The sequence below is a fragment of the Natrix helvetica genome (assembly GCF_964273705.1).
Source record: "Natrix helvetica genome assembly, chromosome: W".
Classification (NCBI taxonomy): domain Eukaryota; kingdom Metazoa; phylum Chordata; class Lepidosauria; order Squamata; family Natricidae; genus Natrix; species Natrix helvetica.
In genome coordinates this window covers 85,037,113-85,059,174 of record NC_138555.1, presented here as the reverse complement: position 1 = coordinate 85,059,174, position 22,062 = coordinate 85,037,113, and the positions used below count along the sequence as shown (strand labels likewise).

General features: G+C 48.6%; 1 protein-coding gene across 2 annotated transcripts; it reads right to left on the bottom strand.

Annotated features, from left to right (window-relative positions):
* Positions 1-5,821: 5,821 nt before the first annotated feature.
* LOC309400469 (B-cell CLL/lymphoma 6 member B protein-like) lies at positions 5,822-15,687 on the bottom strand. 2 transcript variants are annotated; one of them, XM_081968983.1, is made up of 8 exons: positions 15,418-15,687; positions 13,342-13,513; positions 12,291-12,512; positions 10,350-10,736; positions 9,963-10,072; positions 8,352-8,482; positions 7,243-7,380; positions 5,822-5,990 (listed from the first exon to the last, which is right to left on the bottom strand). In XM_081968983.1, exons 2-8 carry the CDS (start codon positions 13,506-13,508, stop codon positions 5,859-5,861), a joined length of 1,287 nt encoding a protein of 428 aa, XP_081825109.1. In that variant the 5' UTR covers positions 13,509-13,513; positions 15,418-15,687; the 3' UTR covers positions 5,822-5,858. The 2 variants fall into 2 exon arrangements, with proteins under 2 accessions (XP_081825109.1, XP_081825110.1); XM_081968984.1 differs by lacking the exon at positions 15,418-15,687 and adding an exon at positions 15,094-15,207.
* Positions 15,688-22,062: the final 6,375 nt, after the last annotated feature.

Sequence of the window (22,062 nt, the reverse complement as noted above, 5' to 3'; positions counted from 1 at the left end):
CGGACAGAACAATGTAAGACAATTTAATATTAAACAATTTAATATTAATAATGTAACATTTCCTATACTTTCCCAGTGGATCGAACACCTGCGTTTTAGTACCGAATCCAGCAAATGGGGTCTTTGCTTTACTAAAATTTCCAATCGTCTTTTCTATACACTTCAGGGATGGTTGGTTCCCCCTTCCCAGAATGGAACGCAGATAATTGCAATATATTTTATTTAAAGCCAACCCAGAGGAATAAAATTAGTTTGATAATGCCCCAACACTGGAAGTCTTTAAGAAGATGTTGGATAGCTATTTGTCTGAAACGGTATAGGGTTTCCTGCCTAGGCAGGGGGTTGGACTAGAAGACCTCCAGGGTCCCTTCCAACTCTGCTATTGTATATTGTATGTGAAAAAATTAAATAAAGTTGCTCATGTTGAGACACATGGCTCTCTATTTATTTCCAATATTTGATTTCATTTGTCGGTTTTCTCTTCAAGCTAAGCACTGCTAGAGGGGGGGGAATGGGAGGGGGGATTCGTGTTGGCCTTTGCTCCAGAACCCATTTATTTATTTACTGTGGATTTTAAAACACCACATTCCACCCCAACGTGGAATGTCTGGCAGGAGACAGACCTAACCAGTAAATAAATCACCAGCTTGGTATTTTTTGTCCCAACTAATTGGGGAGGGGCGGTGGGGGGAAAAGCAGGGTGGCTGGAGAATTCTGGAAGTTGAAATCCTTGCAACTTAAAAGCTTAAAAGTCTGTGTTGCAAACAGCCCCCCCCCCCAGAATTAGACTGTAATTTTCTGCAATCTGGGGTGGGGTGGGGGGGCCTCCAGCTTGCAAACTATATTTTGCTCTGAGAAATGTGCAAAAGAGCAGTTGGGACCACCAGAGGGCATACATACATACGCACCTATTTCTTTTTCTGCTCCGTTTCTCGTTTTGTTTTATTATTATTTTTATCGATGGCTTTATTTTGTTTCTTGTTTTATTTGATTTTCATTTCATTTTATTCTGTTTCATACTTTTACTTTAGGGTTTTTGGTTTTTAGTTATGCGATGTCGGGTGATGTGATTTTATTTATTTATTTATTTAATCCATGTCCTCTTTCTGGAGACAACCCTTCAAGGACAGGAAGAAAATGTATAGAATAGAAAAGAACATAGAATAGAATAGAATAGAATAGAACATTGAATACAATAGATTAGGATAGAGTAGAGTAGCGTAGAGTAGAATAGAAAAAAATAGAATAGAATAGAATACAATAAAATAATAGAACAGAATAGAATAGAAAAGAACATTGAATAGAATAGAATAGAAAACAGCACATTGAATAGAATAGTAAAATAGAATAGAATAGAAAAAAACAGCACATTGAATAGAATAGTAAAATAGAATAGAATAATAGAATAGAATAGAAACGAAAAGAACATTAAATAAAATAGAATAGAAAAAAACAGAACATTGAATAGAATAGTAAAATAGAATAGAATAGAATAATAGAATAGAATAGAATAGAATAGAATAGAAAAAACAGCACATTAAATAGAATAGTAAAATAGAATAGAATAATAGAATAGAATAATAGAATAATAGAATAGAATAGAACATTGAATAAAATAGAATAGAAAAAGCAGCATATTGAATAGAATAGTAGAATAGAATAGAATAATAGAATAGAATAGAATAGAATGGAATAGAAAAGAACATTGAATAGAATAGAAAAGAAAAAACAGCACATTGAATAGTATAGTAAAATAGAATAGAATAGAAAAGAACATTGAATAGAATAGAATAGAATAGAATAGAATAGAATAGAATAGAATAGAATAGAAACTTTCTTGTCACTTTTGAATGTCCACTAATTGGCATATATTGAAGTGAAATTTCGTTGCATGCAGCTCTCAAAGGATCACCACCTCCAATATAATATACAGTACATAACATAACACAATAAATCAATCAATTCAGATAAATTCAGAATTATGCACACATACCCCCCCCCCCCCCAATATATGTCACTATTTTCATTTGTCTGAACTGGTACAGGGCCTCCTGCTTCAGCAGGGGGGGTGGACTAGAAGACCTCCAAGGTCCCCTTCCTGCTCTGTTGCTTTGTTTAAATGGGCTAAAGACTTCTGTCTGTCGTGTCCCGTGTCCCCCCCCCCGTCCCCATGAGTCCTGACCGATGGGGCCAGGTACCCCAATGCGCCCCTCCCTCCGGGAAGGATCTAAGATCCCCCATCCGGTCGCCTGGGAGGGGGCCCCTGAGGGGCAAAGGCGAAAGACCCCTGAGGTGCTTTGACATGAGGACGAGGGTCCAGGTTTATCTGGATGGGAGGCCGGTTAAACATTGTCTGAAAAGAGACATCAGCACATTCCTAGCTGGGGGAGAAGGGGGGGGAGGGTGTGTGTGTGTGTGTGTGTGTGTGTGTGTTTTACATGACTGCACCCTCACAGATGTTTTCACTGGTAGTCCTCGATTTACAACCGTTCGTTTAGCGACCGTTCATCATGGCAACGGCGATGAAAAATAAGGGACACATGCCTATTTTTCACACTTACGACCGTCGCACCGTCGCCCCGAAGGTGAAGTGCGTTTGTTTGCCCTGATTTTACGACCTTTCTCCCACCCGCCCCGCCGTCGCTACGTGAATCCCTGCAGCAGTGGAGCGAGTCGCACGGTCATTAAGCGAATCAGCCTCCCCCGTGGACTTGACCCGTCGGAAGGTTGCAAAACAGGTTGACCTGACCCATCCCCGGGAGGTTACCACCGTCATAAAATACGAGTCAGTGGCCAAGCGTCTGAATTTTGACCATGGGGATGTTGCAACGGTTGTAAATGTGAGGACTGGTCGTAAGTCCCTTCTTTCAGTACTGCGGCAACCTTGAAGGGTCACCAAGGGAACGGTGGTATGTCGAGGAGTCCCTGTATCGGTAACCCAGCCTAAAGAAACTTTCCGATGTTTTCGGCTAACATCTTTGCCATGGGGGGGGTGTCCTCCCAGACACCCCCTCCCGTTGGTCCCCAAAATGAGCAAAATCTGACACAGAAAACGCCACAAAAACCCTGAAAATAATAATATTAGCTTTATTAAAGTGAGTCCAGCTATGCAATCATTTCAGCCTCTGTGACTTGAATAATTTAGAGGGGGGGGGTCTTTCTTTGAGGCCCCCTCCAATCTGCCTCTCCATCTCCTCCTCCTCCCCCCTCTCCAGCGTTTTGGGAGGGGTGTCTCGCATTTATGACCTTCGAATCCTCCGGGTCTCCTTTAATGGCGGGTTCAAGGTTGGCCGGCAACCTCGGACTTTTTTGCCAAAATCCCATTTTGCAAAAAAATAATAATAATAATCACAGCTCCCCCTCCCCAAAAAACAATTCCCATTCTAAACCCACGGGCAGTCCTCGACTTACGACCAGAATGGAGTCCAGAATTTCAGGCGGTTCTTCAGTGAGTCGTGCCCAATTCTATGACCTTGCCACGGTGGTTAAGCAAATCACTGCGGTTCTTAAGTGAATCACATGGTCGTTAAGTGAATCGGGCTTCCCCCCCTCCCTTGACTTGGCTTTGTCAGAAGTGGGTGACGAGACACCCCGGGACATTATGACCGTCGTAAAGGTGAGTCGGTGGTTCAAATTTTGAACGCCACGACAGTCGTAAGTGTGAAAAACAGTTATTATCTCTTTTTTTTCAGTGCTGTTGTTACTTCGAATAGTCACTAAATGAACTGTCGTAAGTCGAGGACTTCCTGGATTTTCCTGCTAGGGATGTTTCCCTTTTTTTCTGCTCAGTTTTTGAGCCACCGGTAAAAAGCAGCTGTCTTATCAAGACCCCTGAAACCTTCTAGTACAGGATGACTTTTCAAGGCGCTAGTCCTCATCGTTCCTTCCTTTCTCCCTGCAGTCTTTCTCTCCAGCAATATGTCTCCAGCAAGAGAGGCTCCTTGGCCCAAACTTCAACCACCCTAAGGCACTGGCACAAAGGAGCAACTGAAAACAACGAAAAGAAATATTTAAAAATAAAATTAAAAATTAAAATAAAGGCGGAATGCTAGAGAGAGAACCTTATTCAGCAAGCAAAATAATGCAGAAAAAGAACAGGAGGGAAAGTAAATGAGAAATAAAAAGTTTAAAAAAAAATGAAAGAAAGGAAAACAAACCATGGTTTATCAGCCTTCCTCTACCCCAAATCCTCCAGGTATCATCGTCTTTTTTAAAAACTTCATAATCCCTTGTGGGGGTGGAGTCTGGGCAACTGAATGGAGCTAGCAGAGTGGCCCGATGCCTTCCCTGTTGCCAGGGCAGAGTTTTGTTCGGCAGATATATTCTCATCTTGCCCAGAGAGAGAGAAATATCTGCCTCTACCTAGGATCGAACTCACAGCCTCCTGATTGCGGGGGGGCGAAAGCTCCACCTCGGGGCCACCACACCACTCCCAAACCCTCCAGGTATATGGGACTACAAACCCCATGGTCCCCGGCTGGGTTTGAAGGAAGGCTGTGAGACGCGACGGGGCCAAACTGGATTAAAATAGATAGTCGGTCTCTGATCTTTGGAATGGGGCAGGGATCCTGAGGCATCCCTGGGCTTGTGGCCAATGGGGTGTGGTTTACGGGGTGGGGGGCATTGCTATTTAATGTGAAATGGGCAAACCCAACCCACCCCCGCCCCCCCTGCTTCCAAATAAGCCAGCACTTTTTCTTCAAACTGCCTTTCCACTCCTCTTCCCTTCCCGCCGTCTTTCCTCTCCCGCTTATGAAACGCTGCCCCCCCCACCCCAAATTTCCTGCAAAAAAAAAAAGATCTTTTGAACCAGCAAAATTCACTGCAAATATCGCCCCCTGCTCAAATTCCCAAAACTGAACACATCAAAAATTGCAAAGCTCTCTCTATAAAAACGGATGTACGTTGGTGTGTGTGTGTGGGTTCCAGCATAACTCTGGAGCGCCTGGAACGATTTCAATCAAACTTGGTACACAGATGACTTACTCTCTGGGGAAAAAATACTATAAGACACCCCTAACACCACCGGGGGTCTGTGCTCTGTTAAGATACAGCCTGTTGTGCCTTCAAATGGCTTCTATTGTACTGCCGTAAAATGGCTTCTACTGTACAGTGCAACGGAGTTGCCGTGGTAATCGGGGCCCATTAAGCCCCCCTCCCCTTGTTCTCCAAAGATGGTGGGGTGGGGGGGAGTAATTCTAGGACAGCCTCCCCCCAGGAACGTTAGGCTTGTGATTCCCATCATCCTCCACCAACCAGCGATGGGAAAGATGGGAATTGTAGTTGAAGCTGGAAAGAATCCAATTAAAGCGGGGGAGTAATGGTAGCGGGTATCTTTTTGGCCCCTCCCCTCCCTTCCGGAATCATTCAGGTAGTCCTCGACTTACGACCCCAATTGGGACCAGAATCTGAGGTCCCAATTTTTTGCCATCTGCTGTCTCACGACAGTTAAGACAATCCCTTTGGCCGTTAAGAGAATGGCGCCCAATTTTGCGACCTTCTCCTTCCTCGCGGCAGTGAAGCAAATCATGGCGGCTGTTAAGTGAATCAGCCAGTCCTTAAGCGAATCCAGATTCCTCAGTTGACTTGGCTGGGTCAGAAGGTCGCCAAAGAGAAATCCCGGGATGTTGCGACCGTCATAAATACGAGTCGGTGACCGAGCGTCTGAATTTTGACCCAGGTGGTAAGTGTGAAAAGCGGTCCTAAGTCACGTTTTAGGGCCTTTTTAACTTCGGATGGTCACTAAACGTTGTAAGTCGAGGACTACCTGCATCACAAAGGGGGAAGGGGGAAAAGGGGGTTCGAAGAGAAATGTCGGAAACTGGCAATCGTGGTTTGTGACGACAAGGACTCCCGGCTCAGCAGACGGTGGCGTACGAGCCGTCCAGCACCTGGTAGCGGATCTTGGTGTTGGTGATGGCGCCGTGTTTTTGCCGCAGGTGCAGGCGCAGCTGGCTCTTGTGGCGGAAGCATACTCGGCATTGCTCACACTGCGGAGGGGAAAGGGGGAGGTTACGAAAGATTGCCACCTGGGGGGGGGAAGCAACGGTGGAGCTGGTTGGCGGGGGTCCTAGGTGCTCTCGGAGCTTGGGGCTCTGCTTAGAGACGTTTCTTGACCCAGCTAGGGAATGTCATCAGTGCTAGAAGGGTGGGAGGTTTGAGGGAAGGAGGAGGAAGAGGAGGAGGAGGACTGTGGGGTCCTTGGTGCTCTCTGAGCTTGGTGGTTTTCTTTCAGACATTTCATGACCCAGCTAGGGAACATCATCAGTGCTAGAAGGGAGGGGGGTTGAGGAGGAGAAAGGAGGAAGAGGAGGAGGCGGAGGAGAAAGGGAAGGAAGAGGAAGGAGGAAGAAGAGAAAGGGGAGGAGGAGGTGGGGAGGAGGGGAGGAGGAAGAGGAGGAAGCAGAAAGAGAAGGAGTAGGGGAGGGGAAAGAAAAGGAGGAAGAGGGTGAAGAGAAAGAGGAGGAGGTGATGGGAAGGAGGGGAGGAGAAAGAGGAGGAGGAGGAGAAAGAGAAGAGGAGAAAGGGAAGGAGGAAGAAGAGAAAGGAGAGGAGGAGGTGGGGAGGAGGGGAGGAGGAAGAGGAGGAAGAGAAAGAGAAGGAGGAGGGGAGGGGAAAGAAAAAGAGAAGGAAAAGGAGGCAAAAGGAGAAGGTGGGGGAGGCACAGGGGGAGGAAGAGGAGGAAGAGGAGCGGGAGGAAGAAGAGGAGAAAAAGGTCCTGGGTGCTCTCTGGGTGCGGTGGTTTTCTCGCAGACGTTTCATGACCCAACTAGATAACATCATCAGCACTACAACGGAATGGGGTTTGTGAAGAGGAGGAGGAGGAGGAGAAGAAAGAAGAGAAGGAGGAGGTGGTGGAGGACTGGGGAATTCTGGGACTTGAAGTCCACCCACCAAATTGACACGGCTGAGAAACACCGCTCTAAAAAAGTCACAACTCAACCTTCCTCATCTCATCGAGCCCTGATGATGCTACCTCGCCTGGCCAGCGAGACGTCTCGGAGAAGCAAGCCAAACTGGAAGACCCCCAAACCCTCAGATCTGAACCCTGAGCCCCCTCCCTTTGCCCCACTCGAGTCTTCCCCCTCCCCACACTTCCCTTTAAGCCCCGCCCCCTAGAAGAGCCCACCCTCCATTCAACCACACAGAGAACGGAGAACTCCCCCAGTTCCCTCCCCCGGGCTCTTCCAGAAGACCAACTCCCCCCCCCCCAGGAAGAAGACACCCCCTATCGCCGCTCACATGATAAGGTTTCTCCCCGGTGTGGATGCGGAGGTGGCTTTTGAGGGTCTGCAGGTGTCGGAAGCGAGTGCCACAGGTGCCACATGGGTAGGGCTTCTCCCCCGTGTGGATCAAGACGTGGGCTCGGAGATGCGCCACCTGGAAGGGGAGGGAGGAACATCCAGAGTGAAGCCACCTATGTTTTGGGGGAGGGAAAGGAGTTTGCGCCCACCCCACACACTTCCATATGGTGCCCAACCCCGTACGGTGGGAAAAACAAAAGGCCGTTTCTTCCAACTGTCAAACTCCTCGGAAAGTTAGCGACCAGTTCTGCCAAACCGATGCGAACCGGCTGAATCCCAGAATCCTGAACTTTTTGGCTCGCAAATGATCAATAAACTGAGCTGCCTTTTAAAATAGATAGATAGGTAGGTAGGTAGGTAGGTAGGTAGGTAGGTAGGTAGGTAGGTAGGTAGGTAGGTAGGTGGGTAGGGAGAGAGAGACAGAGAGAGAGAGAGAGAGAGAGAGAGAGACAGAGAGACAGAGAGAGACAGAGAGAGATATGATAGATAGATAGATAGATAGATAGAGAGAGAGAGAGAGAGATGATAGATAGATAGATAGATAGATAGATAGACAGAGAGACAGACAGACAGACAGACAGACAGACAGACAGACAGACAGATAAATAAATTTATTCATTTATCTATTCATTTATTTATTTTGCAAAACATTTTTTGCAAAACTTTTTGGCTCGCAAATGATCAATAAACTGAGATGCCTTTTAAAATCAATAAATAGATAGATGATAGATAGATAGATAGATAGATAGATAGATAGATAGATAGATAAATTTATTTATTCATTTATTTATTCCTTCATTTATTTTGCAAAACATATCTTTGCAAAACTTTTTGGCTCGCAAATGATCGATAAACAGAGCTGTCTTTTTAAACAAACAAACAAACAAAGGAACATTTCAAGGCTTGAAAAAACATTTCAAGGCATCCAAATTTTATGTGCAGCTGTACACCTATTTAAAAAAAGGAGATTGCTGGTGGCGGCTGCCATTTTGACTTTTTTGACCTACGGGGCACTGCTTGGATGTGATTTCCCCGTGGTCTCCTTACCTGTACAAAACAAGAGCCACACATCTCACACTTGTAGGGTTTCTCTCCGGAGTGAATGCGTAAGTGGGTCTTGAGGTTAGCCGGACGGTTAAACTGGGCCCCGCAGATCCCGCAATGGTAGGGCTTTTCCCCTGTTGGAAGACAGTAGGGGGAGGGATTTGGAGCATCGGACCCACCCATTGGCCCTTTGCTCTGTCCGTCTCGTGGATTGTAGCTCAGTGGACTTCAACTCCCAGAATTTGCTGCTGGCTGGGGAATTCTGGGAATTGAAGTCCACCCGACTTAGGAAGAAAGTCCTCAGTGGTTTCCCTCCTAGTCCAACCACAGCACTCGTCTGTCTGTCTGTCTGTTTGTCTATCTGTCTATCATATATCTATCCTGCTTGCCTCCCTACCTTCTCTCTCTCTCTCTCTCTATCTGTCATCTATCTATCTATCTATCTATCTATCTATCTATCTATCTATCTATCTATCTATCTATCTATCTATCTATCTATCCAATCCATCCATCATCTATCTATCCTGCCTGCCTACCTTGTCTGTCTGTCTGTCTGTTTCTCTATCTGTCTATCATATATCTATCCTGCTTGCCTCCCTACCTTCTCTCTCTCTCTCTCTCTATCTGTCATCTATCTATCTATCTATCCAATCCATCCATCATCTATCTATCCTGCCTGCCTACCTTGTCTGTCTGTCTGTCTGTCTGTCTGTCTATCATCTATCTATCCTGTCTGCCTGCCTTCCTTCCCTTTCTCTCTCATCTATCTATCTATCTATCTATCTATCTATCTATCATCTATCTATCTATCTATCATCTGTCATCTATATCTATCATCTATCTCTCAATCATCTATCTATATCTATCATCTATCTATCATCTATCTATCTATCTATCTATCTATCTATCTATCTATCTATCTATCTATCTATCTATCTATCTATCTATCCAATCCATCCATCATCTATCTCTCCTGCCTGCCTACCTTGTCTGTCTGTCTGTCTGTCTGTTTATCATCTATCTATCTATCCTGCCTGCCTGCCTACCTTCTCTCTCTCTCTCTCTCTCTCTCCCTCCCTCCCTCCCTCCCTCTCTCTCTCTCTCTCTCTCTCTCATCTATCTATCTATCTATCTATCTATCTATCTATCTATCTATCTATCTATCTATCATCTATCTACCTATCTACCTATCTACCTATCTATCCTGTCTGTCTGTCTGACTCTCTCTCTCTATCCTGTATCTCTATTTTAATCTTTTCCTAGATACAGAAGCTTTTAGGCAGCAGCCAAAGGTTCTGGGGTGGAGACCTGTGCACTCTGCGCATGCCTCCCAAACCCTTGTCTCTGTTACAGGCCGGCTGTGGCCAGGCACAAACCCAGAGCGTTCTTGACTTACGGCCATTCGTTTAGCGACCGTTCAAAGCTACGATGAGACTGAAAAAAAATGACTCACCAAGACAAGATTTTGTTTCTGGGCCTTTAAGGCAGGGAAGGCTCCCCCAACTGCCCCCCCCCCCGGCTAGGTGGGCAGGGGGTTGCTGGGGCCCGTTGAGCTTCAGAACCCCCCTCCCATCTCTTAGACCTCCCACTCACTCCCCCCCATCACCAACTCACCAGGGCTGCAACCGTCTCCCCTCTGTGCAGAGAGACGCTTGGGGGGATGAGAAGAGAGGGCGGTGGGCGCCGGGTTGCAAATGGAGCACTGGAGGTCAGCCGGAGGGCTCCTGTGGAGGGGGGGAGCGGGGGGGGTCAGTGCAGGACCCACAGCAGTGAAAGAAAGCAGCTGCGCTCTGCACGTGCCCAGGGGCTGCCCTCCCAGCACGATGACACCCACACCCCCCTCCGATCTGGTTGTGCCCAGACGTTTGGGAACTACACTTCCCAGTACCCTGTCCTGGCTGGTGGGAACCGTGATCCGATACAGAAGCGCAGAATTTAGGGAAAGCCCTCTGTACGTGCTCAGCGGCCACCTTGCCATGATGCCAGGGACTGAGCTCTGACCTGGGGGTGGGGCTTCCTTCTCCGGAGCTGCCGGACCCTCCCGCCTCGCCAGACAGGCTGCCTTCCGTCGGGTGCAGCGCGGCATTGAGAACGATGAAACGGTGCTTCTTCCAGTTGCAAATTTTGGGCTCCGGGATGGGGGCGCAGCCGCTGGATTCGGCGGGGGAGGCCGGGTGGCCCCCTGGGAAGAGATCCCCGGCTCCCGGGGATCTGACGGCTGCGGAATCCTTTCCTGGGGGGTGAAAGGATGCAGGTTGCGGGGCCCCTTGGAGAAAGGGGCCCACGATGGCGCCTCGTTGCAGTGACGGTTCGTCTTTCAGCGGCCGGGACATTTCGGGCAGCGCCTGGCGGTCCATGGGGGGCACCAGGAAGGTCAGCCGGTCGTAACTGCAGGGATCACACGGGGAAGGGTTACAGGGTGCAGAGGTCTGACCCCCACAAACCCTACCGGTTCATCCTCGACGTACGACCACAATTGAACCCAAAAATTCTCTTGTTAACCGAGACATTTCTTATACGTGAATTTTGTCCCATTTTACCCCCTTTCTGGCCACGCTTGTTAAGTGAAACATTGCGGTTGTTAAGTGAGTCACACGGTTGCTAAGCGAATTTATGTTGCTAAGTGAGGCATTGGGTTTTTTTTCTAGTCTTGCCCTGCTTTACGACACGGTTGTTTTTTTAAAATATTATTTTTATTTTCAAAACAAACACAACAAAGAATCCTCCTTCTTTACATCCTGTAGAAAGTGTATCAGTTGGTTACAAAAAGGCTTTCGTGCATCTCTTCCACAGTCATCAAGCGTAATTCATATTAACTCAAGTATTTTAACTCAGATATTTATACATATTACAATCATCATACCTCCCTTTTCATTTGACTACAATTATTTAAATGTCCTTCATCATAAAATACATCAAGATTTAAAATATAACCACGTACTGGCATTTCATTTGCTATTTCTAAAATCCTCCAATAACACTGAATCCTTATCTCCTATTCTAGCTAAACATCCATAATATTTAGTAACAAAATTTTCTAATCCTTCTTTCCAAATCAGTTTACAATTTACATCCCATTTCCTTATGTTGTACCCATACATACATACATGTATGTATGTATATATTTGTGTTACAACCCCTGGTATGCCTAAATATGGGAGGGAGCTCACTACTCCCCCTTTCTGTCCTTCGGCTCATTACAGAAGACCACCCAGGCAGAAAACCATATTTTTATTTTTAATGTTGCCTTTGCTATGTTTGAGTTGTGTTTGTGCTGATAAATAAATAAAGGGAGACTAGTATAGATCTATTTCAAGCTATTTAGCTCTCATCAGCTAGCCATACCCTTACTGGGAATCGAACCAGGGCTGTATTGCATATTAGGCCAATGTAATTGCCACTAAACCACAGGCTCTCTTCCTTATCAGCTAGGCCAGGGAAATAGGTATGTATTTGTGTTACTAGCTGATAAAGGAGGAGAGCCTGTGGCTTAGTGGCAATTACATCGGCCTAATATGCAATGCAGCCCTGGTTCGATTCCCAGCAAGGGTATGGCTAGCTGATGAGAGCTAAATAGCTTGAAATAGATCTATACTAGTTTCCCTTTATTTATTTATCAGCACAAATACAACACAAATATACATATACATATACATATACATATACATATACATATACATATATATATATATATATATATATATATATATATATATATATATATATATAATACACACACACACACACACACATATACACATTACTATCATTACCCCCCCCCTGTTTTCTAAGCCAAAAATTGTTTTGTTCCCTTTTTAAAAACCCCTCCTGTTTTATTCCAGACGTCCCCAATCCAAGAGAAACCTCTTCCTTCCCCATTTTGGACTTTGGGGATCCCCCACTCCCCTTTAAATCCCCCTCCCCACTGGCCCCACTGGGTACCTGGCCTGGAGGAAACGGTGGCAGCTCTGGACTACATGTTCCATCTGCAAATAAGAGGCGGCGACCAGCACCGCGGGCGCCGTGCCCGGACTGAGGAGGAGGCGGGAGGTGTACATAAAATCCAGGAGGGCTTGGAAGCCCACCGGCTCGATGGAGCTGGGGAGGGTCAGCACACTGACCTCGTGGCCTCCATGGCCCAGGAAAACCGAGTAAAAGAAGCCACTGTTGGAGAAAGAAGCCGGAAAATGAAGGTAAGGAACCGTCCAGCCGCGTCCATTTATGGCCCGTTCAAAGCGAGCGGACTACAAATCCCATATGCCTCACCCTCGCTCGGGCCCATGTGGCTGAAGCGGGGCCTCTCCTGTTGCTAATATTTCCTACCGAGCCTCAGTTTACTGCATGATGATGAGTAATTAAAATGACATTTTTTATTTCATTTGGAAAAAAGGTTCAAATACAATTTTTTAAAAATTCAAACACAAAACGAGGGGTATTAAAAAAAAAAACACCCCACAGGTAGTCCTCGACTTACGACGATAATCCAACCTGTCCATCGCTTAGCGAGATATGGCTGAAGTCAGCCTTGTCCCGTTTAACGACCGTCCTTGCCAGCGTGGTTAAAGGGAACCGCTTAGCAACCGTTAAGTGAGTCATGCGGTTGCTAAGCGAATCCGGCTTCCCCGTGCTTGGTCGCAAAAGGACATAGCGTGATTTCCCCCCCTACCCCCGGGATGCTGAGCCCCTCATAAATACGAATTTTGATCAGGGGGCCCTGTGGAGGTTGCGATGGTCGTAAGTGTGAAAAACGGTCGTCAGTCGCTTTTTTCAGTGCCAATGTCGGACGGCCACTAAGTGAACGGTCATAAGTCGAGGACTATCTGCACCAACACCTCTTTCTTAGATTGGGAATCCCACTTTGTTTCTGGCCTATGCGGGAAGCCACCGCAGGAGTTCTGGGTTCAAATTCTACACCATGTGCCCCTCTCCTGGGCGTGGCTGCTCTGCACAGCGCCAGCCTCGCTCGCGCCCACCTTTGGGGAGGAAGTCTCACCTGCAAGCGGTCAGCACAGCCTTATGGGCTTGCAAGGGGCAGCCCCCCACCCTCAAGGTGACGTCCGTCAGTATCCTTTGCTTGCGCAGCTCGTTGAGGTTCGTGAGGACGTCGCTGGAGTGGCGGGTGAATTCCCGGACGTAGCTGGGGGCGCTGGGACCAGCCATGGCTCCTGGAGGGCGGGAAGAAGGGAGGGGGAGGGGGGCTCTCAGGCCGGGTGGGGCAAATCTGGGCAGCTTGAAAACGGGTGGACTTCAACTCCCAGAATTCCCCTGGACAGCTCTTTTTTTTCCCCCATTTGGCTGAAGTCAAGATATATTACATCGACCGCGTTCCCACCGTCTATTAAGAAAGTTCCCCCAGCAAAAAAAAAGGCGATCAGTGGAGACCAGCCACATGGGTTCTTGTTCTATTCGTGCTGCATTCTGGTAAATCTTGGCTGGCTAGAGCTGGAAGGGACCTTGGAGGTCTTCTAGCCCACCCCTCTGCTCAAGCAGGAGACTCTATCGGATAGAGTCTATCCCATTCTTCTTCCAAACCTCAAGATCAGACAGACAGATATAGGGAGAGGAAGAGGGAGGGAGGGAGGGAGGGAGGGAGGGAGGGAGGAAAAGAAGGAAGGAAGAAAAGAAAGAAGGAAAGAAAGAAAAGAAGGAAGGAAAAAGTGAAAGAGAAGGAAAGAAAAAATGAGGGAAGCAGAAAAGGAAGGAAGGGGAAAAAAAGAAAAAGAAAGGAAGGAAGGAAGGAAAAGAAAGAAAAAAGGGAGGAAGAAAAAGAAATAAAAAAGGAAAGGAGGAAAAGAAGGGAGGAAAAAACGAAAGAGGGAGAAAGAGTGAGTGAGAGAGGATCAGAGGGCTGAATGGGAACTCCAGGGGTCTTCTAGTCCAACCCCCTGCTCAAGCAAGAGATCCTATACCGTTTCAGACAAATGGCTGGCCAGTCTCTTCTTCAAAACCTCAAGATTAGACAGACAGACGGACGGACGGACATAGATTAAACAGACAAGTTAGACAGACAGACATAGATTTACAGGTCGCTAGATAGCAAGAGCGAGAGAGAAAGAAAGAAAGAGTGAGAGTGAGTGAGAGAGTGGGGTAGAGAGAGAGAGAGAGAAAGAAAGAATGAATGAAAGAAAGATAGAAAGAAAGGGAGGAAGAAAAAGAGAGAAAGGGGGAAAGAAAGAGTGAGAGGGGGAAGCGAGGGAAAGAGTGAGATCGGGGAGAAGAGAAAGAAAGAGGGAGAGTGAGTGAGAGAGGGTGGGGTGTAGAGAAAGAAAGAAAAAAAGAAACATAGAAAGAAAGAAAGAAAGAAAGAAAGAGAATGAGTGAGAGAGTGGGGGAGAGAGAAAGAGAGAGAAAGAAAGAATGAATGAAAGAAAGATCGATAGAAAGAAAGGGAGGAAGAAAAAGAGAGAAAGGGGGAAAGAAAGAGTGAGAGGGGGAGAAGAGAAAGAAAGAGGGTGAGTGAGTGAGAGAGGGTGGGGTGTAGAGAAAGAAAGAAAGAAAGAAAGAAAGAAAGAAAGAAAGAAAGAAAGAAAGAAAGAAAGAAAAAAAGAAACATAGAAAGAAAGAAAGAAAGAAAGAAAGAAAGAAAGAAAGAAAGAAAGAAAGAGCGAGAGAGAGGGGATAGAGAGAGGGAGAAAGAAGGAGAGAGGGCTGGAAGGGAACTCCAGAGGCCTTCTAGCCCAACCCCTTGCTTAAGCAGGAGACCGCCTAGATCCCATTTCAGACGAATGCCTTTCCATTCTCTAACCTTTCAAAAGCTTCCGTGATGGAGCACCCGCAGCTTCTGGTGGCCAGCAGTTCCCTTGGCTAACTATTCTCTCGGTCAAACAACTGCTCCTGAGTCCTAGACTGGATTGCCCTCGGTTGAATGCCATGCTCTTGACCCCCTCCAGCCGGGTCCACCCAGATCTTAAGCCCCTCGTAGACTGGTCCCAGCGAAGGAAACAAACCACGGGTAGACTATGGCTTAAACTACCAAACCAAGTTGGTTTGTACCAAGTGACCCCCCACCCCCTGAGAGCTTTGTCTCCTAGCTGCGGATCCAGCTGCCCCCTCCCCACCCAATACTCACCCCTGTCCTGCAGGGATGACCGGCCCACCGTCCCTGCCAGCAGGTGTCTGCGCGGGGTGGGGGGGCTGCTTTGAGCTGAGGGAGGGGGGCAGAGACCCAGCTGGACCCCCCCAGTCCCTTCCAGAGCCCCAGCCTTCTGAGAACCAGCCTCAAAGCTGGCTGGCTCCAGCGGGGTCTTTTATAACCTCCAACGTGGACGAAATAGGAAGGAAACTGACCGGGTGAGGTTCAGCATCGCCAGGAAGAACAGGAGAAGGGGGGGCTGTCAAAGAGGAGGGGGTTTATTTATAGAGCTGGCAGGAAGAAGGACCAGGAAGGTGCTTAGCGCGCAGGAAACTTCGGCAAGGCATTGTGGGGGGGGGCTCTGCACCACCCCCACCCCAAATTAGAGCTTGTCCCGTGCCCCTCACCCTCAGTTCTTCTCTGCCATTTGCTGGATTTTGCCCTGTTCCTGGTTTCTTTGCCTTGTGGGGTCAGAAACGCCTGTCCTGGGGTGTGTGTGTGTGTTTCTGCATGGCTCTTTGTGTGTGTTTGTGTGTGAGTTGTGTAGGGGAGGAAGCACCTGCTTGCATGAGAGAATTTCCTATCGGGGCAGCTTCCTGGTTGTCTGGCCGGGGGGTGGGTGGGTGTTGGGCCCCGTCCCAAAGGCGAGGTTCCAGGGGGCAGGGAAGTTTGGGGCTGCCTCCGGATCTGCCGTTATGTCCGTTACTAATTTGGGCCTGGAAGATATGAGGTCACTGGGGGAAACGAGGGGTCTCTCGGGACGTCGGCCCTCTTTCCTTGCGACAAACGACTCAGTTTTTCTCCAGGTTGGCAGGTTTCAGGCAGGTGGACTTCAACTCCCAGAATTCCCTATCAAGCATGCTTTAAGATGGGGGGACTTCAACTCCCAGAATTCCCCTGTCAGCATCCTTTAAGATGGGTGGACTTCAACTCAAAGAATTCCCCTGTCAGCATCCTTTAAGATGGGTGGACTTCAACTCCCAGAATTTTTAGCCAGCAGGCTTTAAGATAAGTGGGCCTCTATTCCCAGAATTCCCTAGCCAGCATTCTTTAAACTGGGTGGACTTCAACTCCCAGAATTCCCCTGTCAGCATGCTTTAAGATGGGTGGACTTCAACTGCCAGAATTCCCTATCAAGCATGCTTTAAGATGGGTGGACTTCAACTCCCAGAATTCCCCTGTCAGCATCCTTTAAGATGGGGGGACTTCAACTCCCAGAATTCCCCAGCTGGCATGCTTTAAGATGGGTGGACTTCAACTCCCAGAATTCCCCTGTCAGCATGCTTTAAAATGGATGGGCTTTAACTCCCAGAATTCCCCTGTCAGCAGCCTTTAAGATGGATGGACTTCAACTCCCAGAATCCCCCAGCCCCTTTGCTGTCAGTTTGCCCACCTCCCAGTGGAATTTTCACACGGTTGGGAATAAAAACATCTCAGAGGAGAATCTCGCCCTGCAGGCGTTGGAAATTTTACCGGGAACAAGCTAGATTTTCCCGGCAAGGACAAACAAGCCTAGACAAGCCAGCGTGGATTCATCTGGCAACCTCCGTGCCAGAAAGCAGGAAAGGAAAACGCTGGGAAAGAGACGAGGGAGGCCGAAACGATCCTTAAAAATATTCCGATTTCTCTGGAAATAAGGCCTCTGCGATTTTAACCAACAATGGTGGTTAGTGGTTGCAGTTTTTAATCTTTGGGCCAGTTTTGGGAGGAGTTGCATGGAACCGCTGGTTTCCTTCTCCAGGGAGCGGCGGCCCTGAGGTTCCCAAAAACTGCACGTCCAGCGAAAAAAGGGCAGCAGGAAACACAACCGGTTGGAATTCCGCCCGCCAGCGGTTCTTCACGGAAGCCGAGTGGCTTTGAAGGCTGCCCAGGCCCAGGAGGGAATGTCGGCTGACGGGCGCCGGGATTTCACTAAGGTTTAATTATTGTCTTTTTTTCCTCCAAAGGGGGAAGGGAAAAGAACCTTGCTGCGATGGGTGGGTGGGGGATGATGGGCTCGGGTGGGTGTAACTGGGCAGCCGACTGCAGAATGGCAGAATGGAAAGGGACCTTGGAGGTCTTCTAGTCCAACCTGCTGCTCAAGCAGGAGGTCCTAGACCAGAGCTTGTCCAACCTTGGTAACTTTAAGACTTGTGGACTTCGACTCCCAGAATTCCCCAGAGACGTCAACTCCCAGAATTCCCCAGTGGACTTCGACTCCCAGAATTCCCCAGTGGACTTCGACTCCCAGAATTCCCCAGTGGACTTCGACTCCCAGAATTCCCCAGTGGACTTCGACTCCCAGAATTCCAAAGTGGACTTCGACTCCCAGAATTCCCCAGTGGACTTCGACTCCCAGAATTCCCCAGTGGACTTTGACTCCCAGAATTCCAAAGTGGACTTCGACTCCCAGAATTCCCCAGTGGACTTCAACTCCCAGAATTCCCCAGTGGTCTTCGACTCCTAGAATTCCCCAGTGAACTTCAATCTTCAACTCCCAGCATTCCCTAGTGGTCTTTTGACTCCCACAATAGCACAGTGGAGTCCTCGTTCGGGCTTCCCCTGTGCTCTAACCACTGCACCGCGCTGCCAATCCCATGAGCGGGAGCCTGGCACCATGCCATAGGTGCGCGAGTGTCTGTGAAAATGCTGGACTCCTGCCCAGAGCGATAAAAGGAGCCGGTCGGGTGATAAGGCTGGCCGTGCGCCATGCGCCATCCATGCGCCGTGATGCAGAAGGAGCCAGGGCCCTTCCCATCTCCCCGTTCGGACACTCTGTACATGCTCCGATTCCGAGCCCAACCTTAGACTATGGTTAGTCCTCGACTTACGACCACAATTGAAACCCAGAATCTGCGGGAAATTTGCTCCATTGTAGAGCTTTTCTTGCCGCCGTTGTTAAGTGAATTGCTGCCATCGTTAAACGAGTAACCACGTAAAGGTAATTGATCGAGTGATCCCGTCTTACGGCCCCAGTGGACCCCCCCCCAATGTTTATGTGGTTAAGTGAGACATTTGTTAACTGAGTTTTGCTCCGTTTTGTGACCTTTCTTGCCATGGTTGTTAAGTGAATTGCTACAGTTAAGTGAGTTACACGGTTGTTAAGCAAATCTGGTTTCCCCCATTGACTCTGATTGTCAGGAGGTCGCAAAAGGAAATTGCGTGACCCTTTGGGACGCTGCGACTGTTATAAATATGAAGCAGTCAAGCATCATCAGAATGTAAATTTGAACGCTGCATCGGTCGTAAGTGTGAAAAATGGTCCTAAGTCACTTTTTTCAGTGCCGTTGTAACATAGAACGGTCGCTAAATGAACGATGGTAAGTCGAGGACTACCTGTAACAGAATTGGAAGGGACCTTGGAGGTTATCCAGTCCAACCCCCTGCTCAAGCGGGAGACCACATTTAGGTGGTCCTCGATTTACGACCGTTCACTTAGTGACCGTTTCAAAGTTAGAAACGGCAGTGACGAAAGTGACTTACGACCGCTTGTCACACGGACGACCGTCGCAGCCTCTCCATGGTCAGGCGATCCAAATTAAAATGCCTGGCAACCAATTCGCATTTACGACGGTCGCTGATCCCCTCGGGCAACCTTCTGAAAGCCAGATTCACTTAGCGACCGTGTCACTAACTCACCTTCTGGAGGGAAGAAGATCAGAATTTCCTCCCGGAGGGGACGACGACAATAAAAGGAGCGTCTATCTCCCCTCCTCCCCCCCCATTGTAAAATTGCCCCCCTCCCCAAAATCCTGGGGATTTGGAGTAGCAAAAATTCCAGACACACAAATGCACACATTCACACTCACACACCCCAGGCGAGCAGCAACTTGCCCGGTGATGAAATCCCCGGTGGGCGAGCGAGCGAGCGGCTGGCACACCCTGCCCTGTCTCAGCCAGGCGGGCGAGTCTGTCTGGTGCCCCCCTCTGCCCGCCCCTCCCTCGGCCCTCCCCTTCTCCCCCCTCCCCTAGATGTGCAGGAACTACATTTCCCAGGATGCTTAGCCAGCCCAGGCAAAGGGTAAGGCTGCTGGGGGTTGGAGTCCCCATTCCATACATTGCAAGGAGAGATTGGATTTGCCCTCGGTCAGAAAGGGTGCAGGGAGGGGGGTTGGACTAGATGACCTCCGAGGTCCCTTCTGACTCTTGTTAATCTGAAATCCCCTTCCAAAAATCCAAGGCATTTGTGTCCCTCCGTCCGGTGCAGGAGGTTGCAGCCCCCTCCCCTCCCTGCCGGCTGGGGAGCATGGGCATTGGAGTCCGTCCGTCCGTCCCCACCTCACTCAGGCGGACTCAAAAAGTTTCCTCCTTCCCCAATCTCCCTGCAGGAGACTGCGCCCCCCCCCCCCCGTTTTCTAACCCCTGCGGGCTGGGGAGCATGGGCTTTGGAGTCGTCGCCCCCCCCCCCAGCACTCAGACGGGACTCCGATGGGAACCTTCCCCTTGCAAGAAGTCCCCAAAATGTCACACCTCCCCCGCCGTCCCTGCCCATGCAGGCTGGGGAGCATGGGCGCTGGAGTTCCCCCCACTCCCCGCATTTAGACAGGACTCCAGTGGGGAGAATTCCAAGAGGGGGGGGGGTTCCTAATAAGTTTTCTTCTTCTTCCCCAATCTCCCTGCAGGCGACTGCAACCCCCCCCCCCCGTCGTCTAACCCCTGCGGGGCTGGGAGCCATGGGCTTTGGAGTTCCCACGTGTGCAGATTGCAGGTGGGGTGGGTGAGGGGCGAAGGAGGCGCCCCCAGCCTCATCCCAGGGGGCTGCACATGTCACCCTGCCCACCCATGCCCGCCTCCCTCCCACCCCCCCCACCGGAAGTGGCAGGAATTCCCAGGCTCCACGTGACGCTGTGGAATGCGGTGACGTCACCCACGGGGGGGGTTCCATTAAAAAAAAAAACCAAAAAAAGAAAGAAAGGAAGAAAAGAAAGAAAGTTTCTTTGCCGCGTCCGGAGCGGAGAAAGTTGCGGAGAAAGTTTGAAGAAAGTTTTTTCCGTGTGGGAGGGGGGAGAAGGAGACGCCGGGATCAGGTGAGGAGGGGGGCAGAGAGTGGGGGGCTTTAACCTGGTCTATTCAAGGGGGGGTCTTAACGGTGGGGGGGTTAGCCTAAATTGGGGAGGGGATCGCCTCTTTGCTCCAACTGAGCCTCCTCCTAGCCCTTTCTGACCCCCCCCCAGGTCTATCCCTAGAGCCCACCCCTCCCCAGCTTGGCTTCTGGGACGGGGGCGCCGCAAAGCGGGGGACCCCCGACCACCCCTGAGCACGTGCAGAGTGCTCGAGTTACATCCGCCCCCCCCCCAGATTTGAAAGTTGGCCCGGGCGGGCTGCAGCATTGACCCAGCTTGTAGGTACTCCGGAGCCCATGTGGCGCTGCCACGCAGCTTCAAGACGGGATCCTGGCGGGCGACAGGTTGGGGAAGGATGTGGGGGAGGGGTGGGGTGGGGGGAGGAAGAGTGACGTCACGCGCAGACTGCAAAGCCGGTGGTTTATTTATTTTATTTATTTTATTTCTTTAATTATTATTATATTATATTTATATTTATTTTATTTTATTTATTTTATTTATTTTATTTATTTTATTTATTATTTTATTTATTTTATTTATTTTATTTATTTTATTTATTTTATTATTTATTTTATTATTATTTATTTTATTTTATTATTTATTTTATTTTATCTATTATTTTGGAGATTTCTATTGCCTGTTCACACAGGGCAAGAATCGCAACCTGGTTTATTGCTAGCTTGTTCAAACTTGGCCACTTGGCGACTTTTAAGCCTGGGGTGGGGACTTCAACTCCCAGAATTCCACAGCTGGCTGGGGAATTCTGGGAATCGAAGTCCACCCAAAGTTAAGGGTTTCACTTTGGTAAACTCAGATTTACCAAATTGTTAGTGGGAATCGATGCCCCCAAATGGACCAACCACAACCTCCACTAAGTGTGCAAGGTGGCTTGTCTCACAGGGAGGCAATCCCAAGCTTGTCTGGGCTAAGCCACGATTTGGGGCTTCTTGGGAACTCAAATGCCACGAATGGTAGTTTGTGGGATAATCGCAGTTCGGGAAATCGGAGCTTTAAAACGTGTGAATCGGTAGACTGTTTTGATTGGGGTTTTTCCCCCGATGATGCTTGGGGGGGGGGGGGATGCAGGAAAGGGGAGGGTTTGAATCCAGGTTTGCAAAAGTTTCTTGTGAATAGGCGGGGCAACTGTGTCTGCCGCTTACTGCCTATGATGGCTTCCCACGTGGCCTCCTGGCTCACGGAATCTCTAGGGTGGTGGAGTTGCAGAGAAAAACTGTTGTTTTTTTTCCTGTAAGGCAGGCAGGTGGCCAGGAATCATGGTTTGTTTCCTTGCTGTAAATGCTTAGCATGTGAGTGTTGCAAGCTCTTTGCCACTGGGCTTTTTAGGAATACCCCTTATGGTTGGGAAATGGCTTGGCTTGAGGTAAACCATGAAGACGTGGTTTGTTTGCAGTTTTATGGCTTATTCTGCCTTCTCTCTCTCTCTCTCTCTCTTTCCTTCCTTCCTTCCTTCCTTCCTTCCTATCCGTCTCTTTCTCTCATCGCTCTCTTTCTTTATATATTTCTACCTATCCATCCATTCATCTATCATCTCTCTTTATCTTTTTATTTATATGTATACCTACCTTTCTCTTGCTTCTCC

What these genes read in the sequence shown, in the direction of transcription:
- LOC309400469 (XM_081968983.1), bottom strand. Translation starts at nt 13,508, where the DNA reads ATGGCTGGTCCCAGCGCCCCCAGCTACGTCCGGGAATTCACCCGCCAC. An exon ending in CACCGTTTCCTCCAGGCCAG is followed by an intron (nt 10,737 to 12,290) that starts GTACCCAGTGGG and finishes TGATCCCTGCAG; the next exon opens with TTACGACCGGCTGACCTTCC. An exon ending in CCGGGGAGAAACCTTATCAT is followed by an intron (nt 5,991 to 7,242) that starts GTGAGCGGCGAT and finishes TCCCCTCCGCAG; the next exon opens with TGTGAGCAATGCCGAGTATG.